Source organism: Atractosteus spatula, chromosome 24 (assembly GCF_055471065.1).
Source record: "Atractosteus spatula isolate fAtrSpa1 chromosome 24, fAtrSpa1.hap1, whole genome shotgun sequence".
NCBI classification, from domain to species: domain Eukaryota; kingdom Metazoa; phylum Chordata; class Actinopteri; order Semionotiformes; family Lepisosteidae; genus Atractosteus; species Atractosteus spatula.
This window is the reverse complement of record NC_142729.1, coordinates 13,992,002-14,005,715: the sequence shown is the minus strand read 5'-3', so window position 1 is coordinate 14,005,715 and position 13,714 is coordinate 13,992,002. Positions and strand designations below refer to the sequence as shown.

General features: G+C 55.3%; 1 protein-coding gene across 3 annotated transcripts; it reads right to left on the bottom strand.

The window, feature by feature from the left end:
* Window positions 1-2,486: 2,486 nt before the first annotated feature.
* LOC148815952 (RNA-binding protein 4.1-like) lies at window positions 2,487-13,374 on the bottom strand. Of its 3 annotated transcripts, XM_088904667.1 has the most exons (4): window positions 13,262-13,374; window positions 9,756-10,190; window positions 5,156-6,006; window positions 2,487-4,406 (listed from the first exon to the last, which is right to left on the bottom strand). In XM_088904667.1, the coding sequence occupies exons 1-3, from the start codon at window positions 13,371-13,373 to the stop codon at window positions 5,183-5,185; spliced, it is 1,371 nt and encodes a 456-aa protein (XP_088760793.1). In that variant the 5' UTR covers window position 13,374; the 3' UTR covers window positions 2,487-4,406; window positions 5,156-5,182. The 3 variants fall into 3 exon arrangements, with proteins under 3 accessions (XP_088760793.1, XP_088760791.1, XP_088760794.1); XM_088904665.1 differs by having other exon boundaries at window positions 2,487-6,006; XM_088904668.1 differs by having other exon boundaries at window positions 2,487-6,006; window positions 13,233-13,288.
* Between the last annotated feature and the right edge of the window lie 340 nt (window positions 13,375-13,714).

Sequence of the window (13,714 nt, the reverse complement as noted above, 5' to 3'; positions counted from 1 at the left end):
CTGGCGCCTCATCCAGGTGGGGGTACACACTGCTGGGGGTGGAGGGGATCCCCATGACCTGGAAAGAGCTCTGAGTGGAGGCTCCAGAAAACCGCTATATAAGCGTAAACTATTATTATTATTATTTTAAACAATTATTATTATTATTTTAATAATCGGAGTGGAGCTGGTGCAATGTACAGTATTACCTAGGCGGAGCGAATTTAGAGATGTTTAGTTGTTTTGTTTTCCTTGTCGAAGTAATGTACTGAAATAAATAAAAAATCTAGATGAGAAAATACTGGTTTAAAAAACCAGCCTTGTTAAAAAAAACACTGAGGGGGACCAGGTACAAGACTTGGGGAAAAAAAGGCTTTGACAAATTCAGCAGGGGACTTCTTCAGCACTAACACAGAAACACCAGAGTCCACCAGAGAAATTACGGCCTTTGAACGCGAGAACGCTTCTTTACGCAAAGACTGGTGGGGGCGTGCAACGGGATGTCCTGCCATGGTGTTAAAGTCCATACTCTGGTTGGTTGAGAACTTTGAATCAATTGAGTACTATCAAATGAGCCTGACGATGGAATTTGACGACAACTGAATGATTAACTTTACCAGATCCTAATTAGCATTAATAGCAGCATTAATTAGCAGCATTAATAGTAGCATTAATCATATATACATCTATTTTCTAACAGCTTCTTTCAATTCAGGGTTCCGGGGGCAGCTGGAACCTATCCCAGCAAGCAACGGGCGCAAGGCAGGGTACACCCTGGACAGGACGCCAGTCCATCACAGGGCACACACACACTCACACCAGGGACAGCTTTCCCAGATGGTAATTATTCCACCAACATGTCCCTGGAAGGACAGTGGAAGGAAACTCAAAGACACTCCCACAAACACGGGGAGATCATGCAGAATCCACACAGACGGCAGTGTATTTCCCATGATGCAGTGGGAGACAGTATGGCGTCTGTAGTGGCTCACCTGTCTGTCCTCTCTCTGTCTCTCTCAGTGGTGGAGCAGTGTGTTTCCCATGATGCAGTGGGGAGACAGTATGACGTCTGTAGTGGCTCGCCTGTCTGTCCTCTCTCTGTCTCTCTCAGTGCTGGAGCAGTGTATTTCCCATGATGCAGTTGGGAGACAGTATGGCGTCTGTAGTGGCTCACCTGTCTGTCCTCTCTCTGTATCTCTCAGTGCTGGAGCAGTGTATTTCCCATGATGCAGTGGGGAGACAGTATGACATCTGTAGTGGCTCACCTGTCTGTCCTCTCTGTCTCTCTCAGTGCTGGAGCAGTGTATTTCCCATGATGCAGTTGGGAGACAGTATGGCGTCTGTAGTGGCTCGCCTGTCTGTCCTCTCTCTGTATCTCAGTGCTGGAGCAGTATATTTCCCATGATGCAGTGGGGAGACACTATGGCGTCTGTAGTGGCTCACCTGTCTGTCCTCTCTGTCTCTCTCAGTGCTGGAGCAGTGTATTTCCCAGGATGCACTGGGGAGACAGTATGGCGTCTGTAGTGGCTCACCTGTCTGTCCTCTCTGTCTCTCTCAGTGCTGGAGCAGTGTATTTCCCATGATGCAGTGGGGAGACAGTATGGCGTCTGTAGTGGCTCACCTGTCTGTCCTCTCTGTCTCTCTCAGTGCTGTAGCAGTGTATTTCATGATCTTACTCAAAAGTGCTTTAAGAACTATATATATAGTATTAATGATTAGTACTAATACTATTAATACTGACAATGCTAATTGTTAATTCAAATATTTAATCAATTAATAATACTAATTAATACTAATTTTGATACCAACACTGGACACAAATCTGGAACCTCATTTCCCTGAGAACTAGGTAAAAAGGCATCCGATTTCTGAAGGTTAACGTGCTTGTTGGAGAGAGGCCAACACGCAGGAAGGTGTTTAAAGAAAACGCACTCCACACAGGTTTCCCAGCCAAAGAAGTTTGGTTTATTTAAAAAATATAATCAAAAAGTACAGAAAAACGAGGATGTGCACAGGGCTTGAAATTCTCCTACATTTTATTTACATCGTAGAAAATAAAAACAACCCCGAAACAAGACGAGACCTCACAGGTGCTCCGAGCTGGCGGCCCCCCTCAGCGCCCACACCGCAGCCCCCAAGCTGGGAGAAGAACTCTCTGTGGAATGGGGAGGGGGGGGAAAAAAATCGGATCTCCGGCACACCAGCCTCAGGAATGTCACCTTATCCCCGAAGACAAGACACGAAACGCTCACAAGTACAATCGACTTGTCGGCCCGAGACCAGTTCCCCCCCCTCCCCCCCTTAGAGCGAGCAGAAGACTAGCACCCTGCACTAGATTACCAGAGGGCTCCCAGGACTGGAGCCTAACCCCCATGGGCACTCAAAAGAGCTTCCCCCGTGTGCTCACACAGCTTCGAAGCACTGCAAGACACCTACGGGACAAGTGAAGAGTGTCTTAGGAGAAAACCACATCTAGGCTTCAAAAACTACAACAGGCCATTATAATAGTTAAATTAAAGTGTACGCCAATGAGCACTGCCTATAATTTCATAGGCCATTATAATAGGATCCCCAATTAAAGTGTACGCCAATGAGCACTGCCTATAATTTAATAGGCCATTATAATAGGATCCCCAATTAAAGTGTACGCCAATGAGCACTGCCTATAATTTGATAGGCCATTATAATAGGATCCCCAATTAAAGTGTACGCCAATGAGCACTGCCTATAATTTAATAGGCCATTATAATAGGATCCCCAATTAAAGTGTACGCCAATGAGCACTGCCTATAATTTAATAGGCCATTATAATAGGATCCCCAATTAAAGTGTACGCCAATGAGTGTTGCCTATAATTTAATAGGCCATTATAATAGGATCCCCAATTAAAGTGTACGCCAATGAGTGTTGCCTATAATTTAACAGGCCATTATAATAGGATCCCCAATTAAAGTGTATGTTAGTGAGCGTTGCCTATAATTTAATAGGCCATTATAATAGGATCCCCAATTAAAGTGTATGTCAATGAGCGTTGCCTATAATTTAATTTCACAATTCCTCTATGCTGTTCTGTCGGAACGCCTTCTGGGAAAAGCGATCCGAGGCCTTCCCAAGGGAGGGCGGACCGAAGAAACCAGTTCCGACAGAACAGCTAAGAGGAACCGCAAAACTAAATTATACAGGCAACGCCCACTGGCATGCACTTTACTGGGGATCCTATTATAATGGCCTTCGAAACTCTGCTCTGTGACACCCTGCTGTGTATAACAGAGCAGGCCCCGAGACAACGCTGTATTCTAGGTGGGAATAATGGGACACGCGATGATCGTGAAATAAATTCACAGAGAGTTTTATTGACCTCATACCACAGAAGATCCAGGCTGAAAAAAAAAAAATAATCCAAAACCGAAGGTGGCTTTATTAGCGGATGCAAAACAAACACACATACAAAAAAACGACAACAACAGGGAAGCTCCAAATATTATTCGGCAGAAAAATCGACTAACCCACCCCCCCAAAAAAAAAACGCTTTCGATTCTGGAACCCAAAAACACAACCGACAAAAGAACTCAAATCTACAACAGTAAGATCCAGTAGCAAGCTGAAAGGTTCAGTGCTCTTGTTTTGAAAGGCGCCCCCCCAGATCGCGCCAGTCGCCCGCGGTGAGGCTTTGCCCAAACGGGCGCAAACAAACACCTCCCAGCCACCTCCCAGAGTTTCAGAGTGGTCTGGAGGAAATTTGGAGACGCTACAGAAGCAGAGCAGGAGAGGGGAGGGGAGGTGGGGGGGGGAAACGCCCATCTTTGCAGTGGCAGACACGAGGAACGCTATGTCTAACACAAACCTCCTAGCCGATAAAATGCAATAAGGGTACAGAAGACACTGCAAAGGCCATCTCTCCTCTCTCTCGCCTTGCGTTTCCCCTGCCCTCCCCAAAAACAACTGACAGCCAAGGCTGAGTAAAACCGGGAGACAAGTTGCAGGTAAAAAGTACTGCGTGATCCAGCCGACAGCAGGATGGGTGTCACCCCCCATCCCCTCCCCGTTCCCCCCCCCCCCCCCTCCACCACCAGATGTGCGGGAAAACAAGTCCGGGTCGGATCGGGCCGGAAGCAGAGCAGAGGAAGGCCGCACGCACACGCACTCGACGCTGGAGAGAGCTGCCGGCTCGCTCGGCACCCGCGGGTCGAGATCGCGGGCGACCCCACACCCCCCCCGGTCCCCGCCACGCCGGTCGTCTCGCGTGTGTGCGCGCCGCGGGCCTGGCAGGATCCCAGAGCGAAACGTGGCGCGCGTGTGGTGGTGGTGGGGGGGGGGGGCGGGGAGAGAAAGAGGGGGCGGGGAAGAGGGCGGGGCTTGGACCCGGGGGGGCGGGGTCAGTTTTCGCGGCGCGCACATCAAGGGGCCTCCCTGCGGTAAATTTACACCTGGAAAGAGAGCAGATCACATGAGCGGTTTTGAATTCCTGTTCTGCCCCCCCCACCCCACCACCACCACCACCTTCAGATTCCTAGCTACATTTGTCTCACACAGCATCAAGCCCAACAGCATCGTTCCAGTGCTCCCCACAACCTCCCCCACTCAGCTACAGCCCCCCGGCACCCTGAACCCAACCCAGCCACTTCAACCTAGGACCGCACAGTCGTTTCCAGACTCGGCCGAGCACGCCAACCAAGGCGGGCTAGCCTGCGGTTCCTGGCGAGATCTCCGGCACGGATCGGAGCCGCCGGTCTTAGGGACCGGGATTGGTTCTGGCAGCCCTAACCGCAGCCACTGCGGCTCCTCGCTCACCCCAGAACCAGGGCGCGGAATGATCCGGCCTCCCCCCACCCCCATCTCCTACGCCCCGACAAATAGCTCGCGTCCCGACACGGGTCAACACGTGCGAGACCTATATACCCCCCTCCTCCCAGCAGGAGGCGCCATCTGTAGCAGCGCCAGAAGCGTTTTTCTGAGACGCCAACACCCGCTGAGCACCCTGGGTAGGCCTCTCTCCGGCGACCCGCTTGCCGCCGGTACGCTGGCAACCGACCCGCGGCCGCAGGAAGCGCCGGTACTCAAGAGGGGGGGGGGGCCCCGTTTGCAAAACGAAACTCCGGCTGTAGCACACACACCCCTTCTTTGGCGCCGCCCTGGTGGCCGTCGGCGGTAACCGCGCCTGCTAGGAGGTTCTCACCTGGCAGAGGAGCTGCGCGGCGGCCCGTCAGTAAGCGTAGCGCGCCTGCTCGGCGTAGGGGTCCCGGGCCCGCGCCATGTCGTAGGCGGAGTTCCGGGGCTGGGCGGAGCCCGAGGACAGGTGCGCGTGCTCGTACGCGTAGCCCTCCGCCGCCGGGGGCGCCCTGCGGAGGGGGCTGCGGTCGCGCGGGTAGTACGAGGGGGCGGTGCCCGGCGGCGGGAGCAGGGTGCGCCGCTCGTAGGGGGAGGACACGGCGGGGGAGGCCAGCCCGGGGGGCGGGGCCCGCTCGTCGTAGTAGCCGGAGCCGTCCGCGGCCGCCCTGTACTTCTCGTAGGGGTCGGCGCCGGCCCCGTAGTGGCCCTGGGCGGCGTAGGCGGCCGTCTGCTCGGCGTAGCCGCCGGCCGCGCCGCCGCCGTACCCCCCGTCGCCCATGTACCCCCTCTCCGTGCCGTAGGAGCCCAGGGCCGGGGCGCCCATGCCGTAGCCCGCCGCCCCGGCCCCGTAGGCCGGCCCCCCGGGGTACGGCGCCGCCCTGGGGTAGCCCTGGCCGCCCCCGAAGCCCTGCCCGGCCCCGCCGCCGCTGAACCACGCCGCCGCCGCTGCCGCCGCCGCCGCCGCGGCCGCCGCCTCCCCCCCGACCCGGGAGAAGCCCCCCCGGCCGTCGCGGAAGCCCCCGCCGCCGCCGCCCGGGAAGTCGCCGGCGCCCTTGCCGGCGAAGCCGCCGTTCTGGCCCCGGCGGCACTCCTTGGACCAGTGGCCCTCCTTCCCGCAGACGTAGCAGCCGGTGCGGTCGCCCATGCCGGGCGCGGTGCGCAGCCGGCTGGTGGACAGCTGCACCGTCATCAGCTTGCCTGCGGGGGGCGACAGAGAGAGAGAGAGGCGGGGGGGAGAGAGAGAGAGAGAGAGAGGCGGGGGGGAGAGAGAGAGAGAGGGGCAGGGGGGAGAGAGGAGAGAGAGAGAGAGGCAGGGGGGAGAGAGGAGAGAGAGAGAGAGGCAGGGGGGAGAGAGGAGAGAGAGAGAGAGGCAGGGGGGAGAGAGGAGAGAGAGAGAGAGGCAGGGGGGAGAGAGAGAGAGAGAGAGAGAGAGGCAGGGGGGAGAGAGAGAGAGAGAGAGAGAGAGGCAGGGGGGAGAGAGAGAGAGGAGAGAGAGAGGCAGGGGAGAGAGAGAGAGAGAGAGAGGCAGGGGGGAGAGAGAGAGGCAGGGGGGAGAGAGAGAGGCAGGGGGGAGAGAGAGGAGAGAGAGAGAGGCAGGGGGGAGAGAGAGGAGAGAGAGAGAGGCGGGGGGGAGAGAGAGAGAGAGAGAGAGAGGCGGGGGGGAGAGAGAGAGAGAGAGAGGCGGGGGGGAGAGAGAGAGAGGCGGGGGGGAGAGAGAGAGAGGCAGGGGGGAGAGGAGAGAGAGAGGCAGGGGAGAGAGAGAGGAGAGAGAGGCAGGGGGGAGAGAGAGGAGAGAGAGGCAGGGGGGAGAGAGAGGAGAGAGAGGCAGGGGGGAGAGAGAAAGGAGAGAGAGGCAGGGGGGAGAGAGAAAGGAGAGAGAGGCAGGGGGGAGAGAGAGGAGAGAGAGGCAGGGGGGAGAGAGAGGAGAGAGAGGCGGGGGGGGAGAGAGAGAGAGAGGCAGGGGGGTGAGAGAGAGAGAGAGAGGCAGGGGGGTGAGAGAGAGAGGGGGGACGGAGAGGCAGGGGAGAGAGGAGAGAGAGAGGCGGGGGAGAGAGAGAGGAGAGAGAGGCGGGGGGGGGAGAGAGAGAGGCAGGGGGGAGAGGCGGGGGGGAGACAGAGAGAGGCAGGGGGGAGAGAGAGAGAGGGGGGACGGAGAGGCAGGGGAGAGAGGAGAGAGAGAGGCGGGAGAGAGAGAGAGGAGAGAGAGGCAGGGGGGAGAGAGAGGAGAGAGAGGCAGGGGGGAGAGAGAGGAGAGAGAGGCAGGGGGGAGAGGAGAGAGAGGCAGGGGAGGGAGAGAGAGAGAGAGAGAGGCAGGGGAGGGAGGGAGAGAGAGAGAGAGAGGCAGGGGAGGGAGGGAGAGAGAGAGAGAGGCAGGGGAGGGAGGGAGGGAGAGAGAAATAGAGAGAGAGAGAGAGAGAGAGAGAGAGAGAGAGAGAGAGAGAAGACAACGTTGGCCAGGCTGCAGCATGCTGGGAAACGCCAGCTCCGCCCCTGGTGCCGCCCTGGGGGTGTGTCACAGGCGACGCCAGTTCGATATTTCAGGGTGGGGGGCGGGGAGTTAGAAGGAACCGGGACTCGATGAGCACCTTTCAAACCACAAGGAAAATCAACTGTCCCCAGTGTGGAAGACCGAGTGGGAAGGGTCAAGACTGTGACTATGCGGAGCGGGTTTTCCGTTTGCACCCAAGACCATCGTGATTCTTCACAGCCGTGTGTGAGTGTTTCCACCAGAGACAAAAATGAAACACACCGCAGGATGGCGTCTTCCTGTCCTGTTTCGTTTCTGTTTGACAGACTTCGGACACTTTCCCTGTATGCTCCTTTGACGTGTTAAAAGTCTCGCCTACTTTTAACGTCTAAAAAGGCAAGTACTACAGCAGTAACTTGTTAAACCTCCACTTTCCATCACAAACTAGAGGAAAGCCGCAGGTCTGCGCTTCAGAACGAGGCAGCAGGACTTCTGGTGAGGTGGAGCGGCCCTGTGACCCTGTAAACAAGCAGGCTGGTGGATCCAGCTCTTCTAATCCAGTAGAAATACCGCTCTCCTCTCCCAGACGCTTTCACTGACAAATACTCCTCACTGGTTAACTCTGCCTGCGGATCACGCTGGAACATTTCTGCGGTGAAATGTCTGCTGCACAACCTGCACTTATTCGCTCGTACATCTCAGTACACTAGTCATCACAGGGACTAGTGAGCAGGAAGGGCCGCTTCACATCTCAGTACATTAGTCAGCACAGGGACTAGTGAGCAGGAAGGGCCGCTTCACATCTCAGTACATTAGTCAGCACAGGGACTAGTGAGCAGGAAGGGCCGCTTCACGTCACAATTTGTGCAAACTCTCCGTCACATGTCGACTTGCAGTACTTTCACAAAGCTCGCGATTTTGTGCTGAATTTGGAATGTGCAATTGTCAAGAACATCACGTTATTTTGTTATCGAGATTTAATAAACAGTCTGAGAAAATCGGGACTGCAGCTCCCCTTTAAGCATCTTTAGAATCCGTACTCCTGAAACTAAGAATTATTTTTTTTTGTGACGCTGTTTTATATGAGAAAATATTAAAAATAAAATCCATACATCCATTTTCTAACGGCCTTATCCCAGTTCAGGGTTGCGGGGGGAAGTCGGAGCCTATCCCAGCAGGCAAATGGCACAAGGCAGGATACACCTCGGACAGGACGCCAGTCCATCACAGGGCAGACACATAGACAATGTAAGCAGCATTTTCTAAAGGTGTTTAAATGCCTGTACAGATTCGTTGTATTAAAAGTGGATTTCAAAGATCTGGAGGTTCTTGTATCACTTGAATCAAGAACGTAACAACGGAAGCTGAGCGTCATGGTCATGATCTAAGGATCTCAGCCACACGTTTCCTGAAAGAAGCCAGGATACCGGCTTCAACCACAAGTGTGGGTGGCTTGTTCCCCACCCCTACCACCCTCTGTGTAAAGCACAGCCTCCTGGCCAGACTGGAGGATCTCACCCAGCTGTGCTGTGAGAGAAGCAAGGGGATTGGCTTCCACCACAAGCGTGGGCAGCTTGTTCCACACCCACACCACCCTCTGTGTAAAGCACAGCCTCCTGGCCGGACCAGAGGATCTCACCCGGCTGTGCTGTGAGAGAAGCCAGGGTCCCAGCTTCGACCACAAGGCCGGGCAGCTTGTTCCCCACCCCCACCACCCTTTGTGTAAAGCACAGCCTCCTGGCCAGACTGGAGGGTTTGATCCAGCCAGTATGTAAAGGAAGCAAGTGGATTGGCTTAACCACAAGCGTGGGCAGCTTGTTCCCCACCCCCACCACCCTTCGTGTAAAGCACAGCCTCCCGCCTAGACTGCAGGATCTCACCCAGCTGTGCTGTGAGAGAAGCCAGGGTCCCGGCTTCGACCACAAGGCCGGGCGGCTTGTTCCCCACCCCCACCACCCTTTGTGTAAAGCACAGCCTCCTGCCCAGACTGGAGGACCTCGCCTGGCTGCGCTGCGAGAGTACCAGCTTCGACCACAAGGCCGGGCGGCTTGTTCCCCACCCCCACCACCCTTTGTGTAAAGCACAGCCTCCTGCCCAGACTGGAGGACCTCGCCTGGCTGCGCTGTGAGAGTACCAGCTTTGACCACAAGGCCGGGCGGCTTGTTCCCCACCCCCACCACCCTTTATGCAAAGCACAGCCTCCTGCCCAGACTGGAGGACCTCGCCTGGCTGCGCTGTGAGAGTACCAGCTTCGACCACAAGGCCGGGCGGCTTGTTCCCCACCCCCCCACCCTTTGTGTAAAGCACAGCCTCCTGCCCAGACTGTGGGATCTCGCCTGGCTGTGCTGTGAGAGTACCAGACTACCAAAGCCGGGAGGCTTGTTCCCCGACCCCGCCACCCTCTGTGTAAAGCAGAGCCCCCCCCCACTCACCACAAGAGCTGCTCCAGCCCCCAGGAGAGACTCCCCGGGCCCCTCACCTTGGAAGTCCGTGTTGTTGAGGCCCTTGATGGCCTCCATGGCGTCCTCGGCCCGCTCCATGTGCACGAAGGCGTAGTCCTTGACGATGTCGCACTCCACCACCGGGCCGTACTCCTCGAACTTGGCCCGCAGCTCCTGGTTGGTGCAGCCGCTGCCGATGTTGCCCACGTGCAGCTTGGTGGAGGGCCGGGCCTTGCCCCGGCTGAACTCCACGTTCATGGGCTGCCCGTTGAGCTCGTAGTGGTGCAGGCTGCGGATGGCCTCCTCCGCCTGCGCCTTGCTGTCCATCAGCACGAAGCCGTAGTTCTTCACGATGTCGCACTCCGAGATCTTGCCGTACTGGGAGAAGAGGGCGCGCAGCTCCTCGGCCGTGGTGTCGGGCGACAGGTTGCCCACGAAGAGCTTCACCATGGCGGCGGGCTTCGTCTTCGGCGCTGCGGGAAGGAGAATGGCGGCACCCACCAGTGAGCTCGGCCCGACACCGGCTTGACCACAAAGTCAACCCTGTATCCACGCACGTCGGGTGGAAACAAAAAGGGTAGCGCACACACAACTGGGAATTGGAGGGACGTCTTTACCCCAAGAGTTGTGGGAGCTGGCAACACGCTGCCCAGCTATGCTGATTCAAGCTGAAACCCTGGATTCCTTCCAGGAAATGTCTGGAGATTCCCCCCCCACCAAGATCAACGAGCTACTAACTCTTGAGGCGGTGCGGCGGCTCTGTGGCTGTGGCTGGGAGGTTGCCGGTTTGAATCCGGCGGCCGGCAGAGGAATCCTACTCCATTGGGCTCCTGAACGAGGCCCTTAACCCCAGCTGCTCCAGGGGCGCCGTATAAATGGCCGACCCTGCGCTCTGACCCCCAGCTTCTCTCCCTGTCTGTGTGTCTCATGGAGAGCAAGCTGGGGTCTGTGAAAAGACACTTTCCTAATGCAAGAAACTGTATAGGGCCGATAAAGTGATCTTAACTACCCAGCAGGTTGAACGGCCCCCTTCTTGTCTGTCTCTTATATGCTCACGAATTCCCTGTAGTCCAGAGGAGACCACCCCCAAACATGGGCGTGTCTGGTATACCGACCCTCCCCTTTGTGGGTGGGTCTGTTGTCGACCACGCCCTGTTTGTGGGTGTGGCCCACACAGCCACGCCCCGTCGTGCCCGCTCATCATGAGCACGAACTCGATCAGCTCTTCAAGACGAGGCTACACGAACTCCTGTCAGCTAAAGTTTCTACGAATACAAACTGAAACCTCGGAGTCAGTTGTTTTTGACACTTTAAATGCAACAAGCCAGCAGCCATATCACCCTGCAACTCACAACTGGCAACCCACTGGAGCTCAGCAGGTGTGAGCCTGGTCAGTACCTGGAGGGGAGACCTCCTGGGAAAAACTAAGGTTGCTGCTGGAAGAGGTGTTAGTGGGGCCAGGAGGGGGCGCTCACCCTGCGGTCTGTGTGGGTCCTAATGCCCCAGTATAGTGACGGGGGACACTAGACTGTAAACAGGCGCCGTCCTTCGGATGAGACGTAAAATCGAGGTCCTGACTCTCTGTGGTCATTAAAAATCCCAGGGCGTTTCTCGAAAAGAGTAGGGGTGTTACCCCAGCGTCCTGGCCGAATTTCCCATTGGCCCTTACCAATCATGGCCTCCTTATAACCCCCCTCTCTGAACTGGCTTCATCACTCTGCTCTCCTCCCCACTGATAGCTGATGTGTGGTGAGCGTTCTGGCGCACTATAAGTGTAAACAATTATTATTATTATTATTATTATTAATGAAGTTATCAATCAGCACTGGACGGGCAGAGCACTACTGCAAGGAAAACCTGTAGAGACACAGTTCTTGCAGGACCAGGGCTGGGAACCTCTGAGGCAGACAGCACCACACATCAATGCATCACATTGCCGATATGCAGGTTTGCTATTACGAGTTTAATGATGCCTGTAGCTTATTTTCTTGAACTCCGGTCTGGGTTGGTGCACAGAAATGCATTTCCCATAGCTCACCTGTCCCGGGTTTAACTGCAGACTGCACTCATTCTGTGTGGAGTCTGCATGGTATGCCTAGGCCAACGTCGGCTGCCCCTTACCCCTCGGAGACATGCCACGCTGGGTTAACTGGCGTCTCGTACCTGTCCCAGTGAGCCTGTGTTTTGGACTGGTGCCCTGAGCACAATGCATACCCTCCCCTCCCAGTGACCCCTGTGTTGCTCTGACCCAAACACAGAAATAATTAAATGTTATAACTCAGATCCACTGCTGCGAATTGTGTTTTCTTCAAAATGCACGCTAAACTGTCTTCTTATCTCTTATCCACAACATTATTTCTGGTTAAATCATTGTTTGTTTTTTTTTGTCGTTTGGGTGCCGATGGCCGAGAACGATCATTGACTCTAGTGGAACTCTCTACCGTGACACAATACCGGCTTCACCGCCGCCGAAAACTCGCGTCCGGGCGCCGCTCAACGAGATGTTGCATCGGCCCCGTGATCCAATACCTCACAAAAAAAATGGCCCTTTTAAAAAACTCCCTTGCCACGGGTTCGAGTCGTTTGCCGTGGGCGAGTTTCAGACTGCTTTCAACACGGCGACTGGAACTACACTACCCATCACCTCCTTATTCCGCACCGGATGTTACGTCGCCATCGAAATGATTGTCCCCCCCGAAAAAACAGCCCCTGTACCTAATTTTCAAGTTACAGCCACCAGTTTGGAAGGGGGGGTGCTGGGTGTCGCTTGGACAAGCTCCGGGCTGGTTCGTCGGATCGTAAAGACAACAGTTCCGCGACAACAAAGGCCGGTTTGGCGGCGCGGAAACCGCGATCTTCTCGCACACGTAGCTCAACGTATCGACTAAAAACGACCCCTTATGTGGCCAGATACGTCGTTCGAAGGCGAATACCCCCCACCACCACCACCACACACACACATTTCAGGCGACTACTACAGATACCGCCGGGAAGAGAGAGAGAGAGAGGGGCATTAGGCACTAGGCCCCGGCCGAGTCAAGGCAAGTCCAACTCACCGCTTCCCTGCCACAAAAGCAGTCGGTGGGCAAAATACGAGCCCTCACCGTCTCTACACGTCTCTTTGAAAGCTCGGCCTCGAAGCTGCATGGCGTGAATCGACCCATCTTACACGTTCTTGTTTTTTTTTTACCAGCTGGCGCTCGCCGTGAAGCACGCATGCCTCCTGATGCCCCTTGATAAAGGAAGCCCCTTCGACTCCCAGCACCCGCGTTTTTACCATCGGCAGTCACACAATCGGTTAACAAAGCATGACGAAACGGCATCAGCTTTCTACTGCCGCTGCAATATTTATAAAAAAAGGCGGAAATTTTCGGTCGCCGTGCAGCGACGTTCCGAACCCATTTCCCCTTTGTTAACGGCAATCTACGTTGCTAAAAGGAGGATCGGTTACGTGCTTTTGCTAACTTCCTAGAAATCCCCAATGATAAACCATAAACGCGCTACAGATCGCGTACCTTAATCGATTGTTTTGTCGCGGACTTACCGGATAAGACCTCAGCAACTGGCAAACTGAACTGGCAAATGGCCTCGCTCGGGGAGCTCGCCGGCAAGGGCACTTCCGGTTCCGCCCATCGGCAAGGTTCACACCGTCCCATTGGCTACCGCTGGGCGATACCGAGACGTCAAAGGCTGGAGGCGTTGTCAATCAAGGGCCCGTTTCCGGCATATGAATGAGACGGACTTGTTTTTTTAGCCCACTGCTTCCAGGGCCCGGAAGTCAGTCGTTTAAAGAGAGGAAAAAAAAGGGAAAGAGACATTGTTACAAAGTAAGCATAAAGGTACATGCTCAGAAAAGATGCATTACATAACAAGGGGGCCGGATCCTGCCTCCATAAGAATCCCCAGTCTAAAATGTTTTGATTGTACATTTAAATATACTTGGGCTGCATTGTGGCTAAATTGGTTAGCATTGCTGTCTTGCAAAACTGGGGCCCTG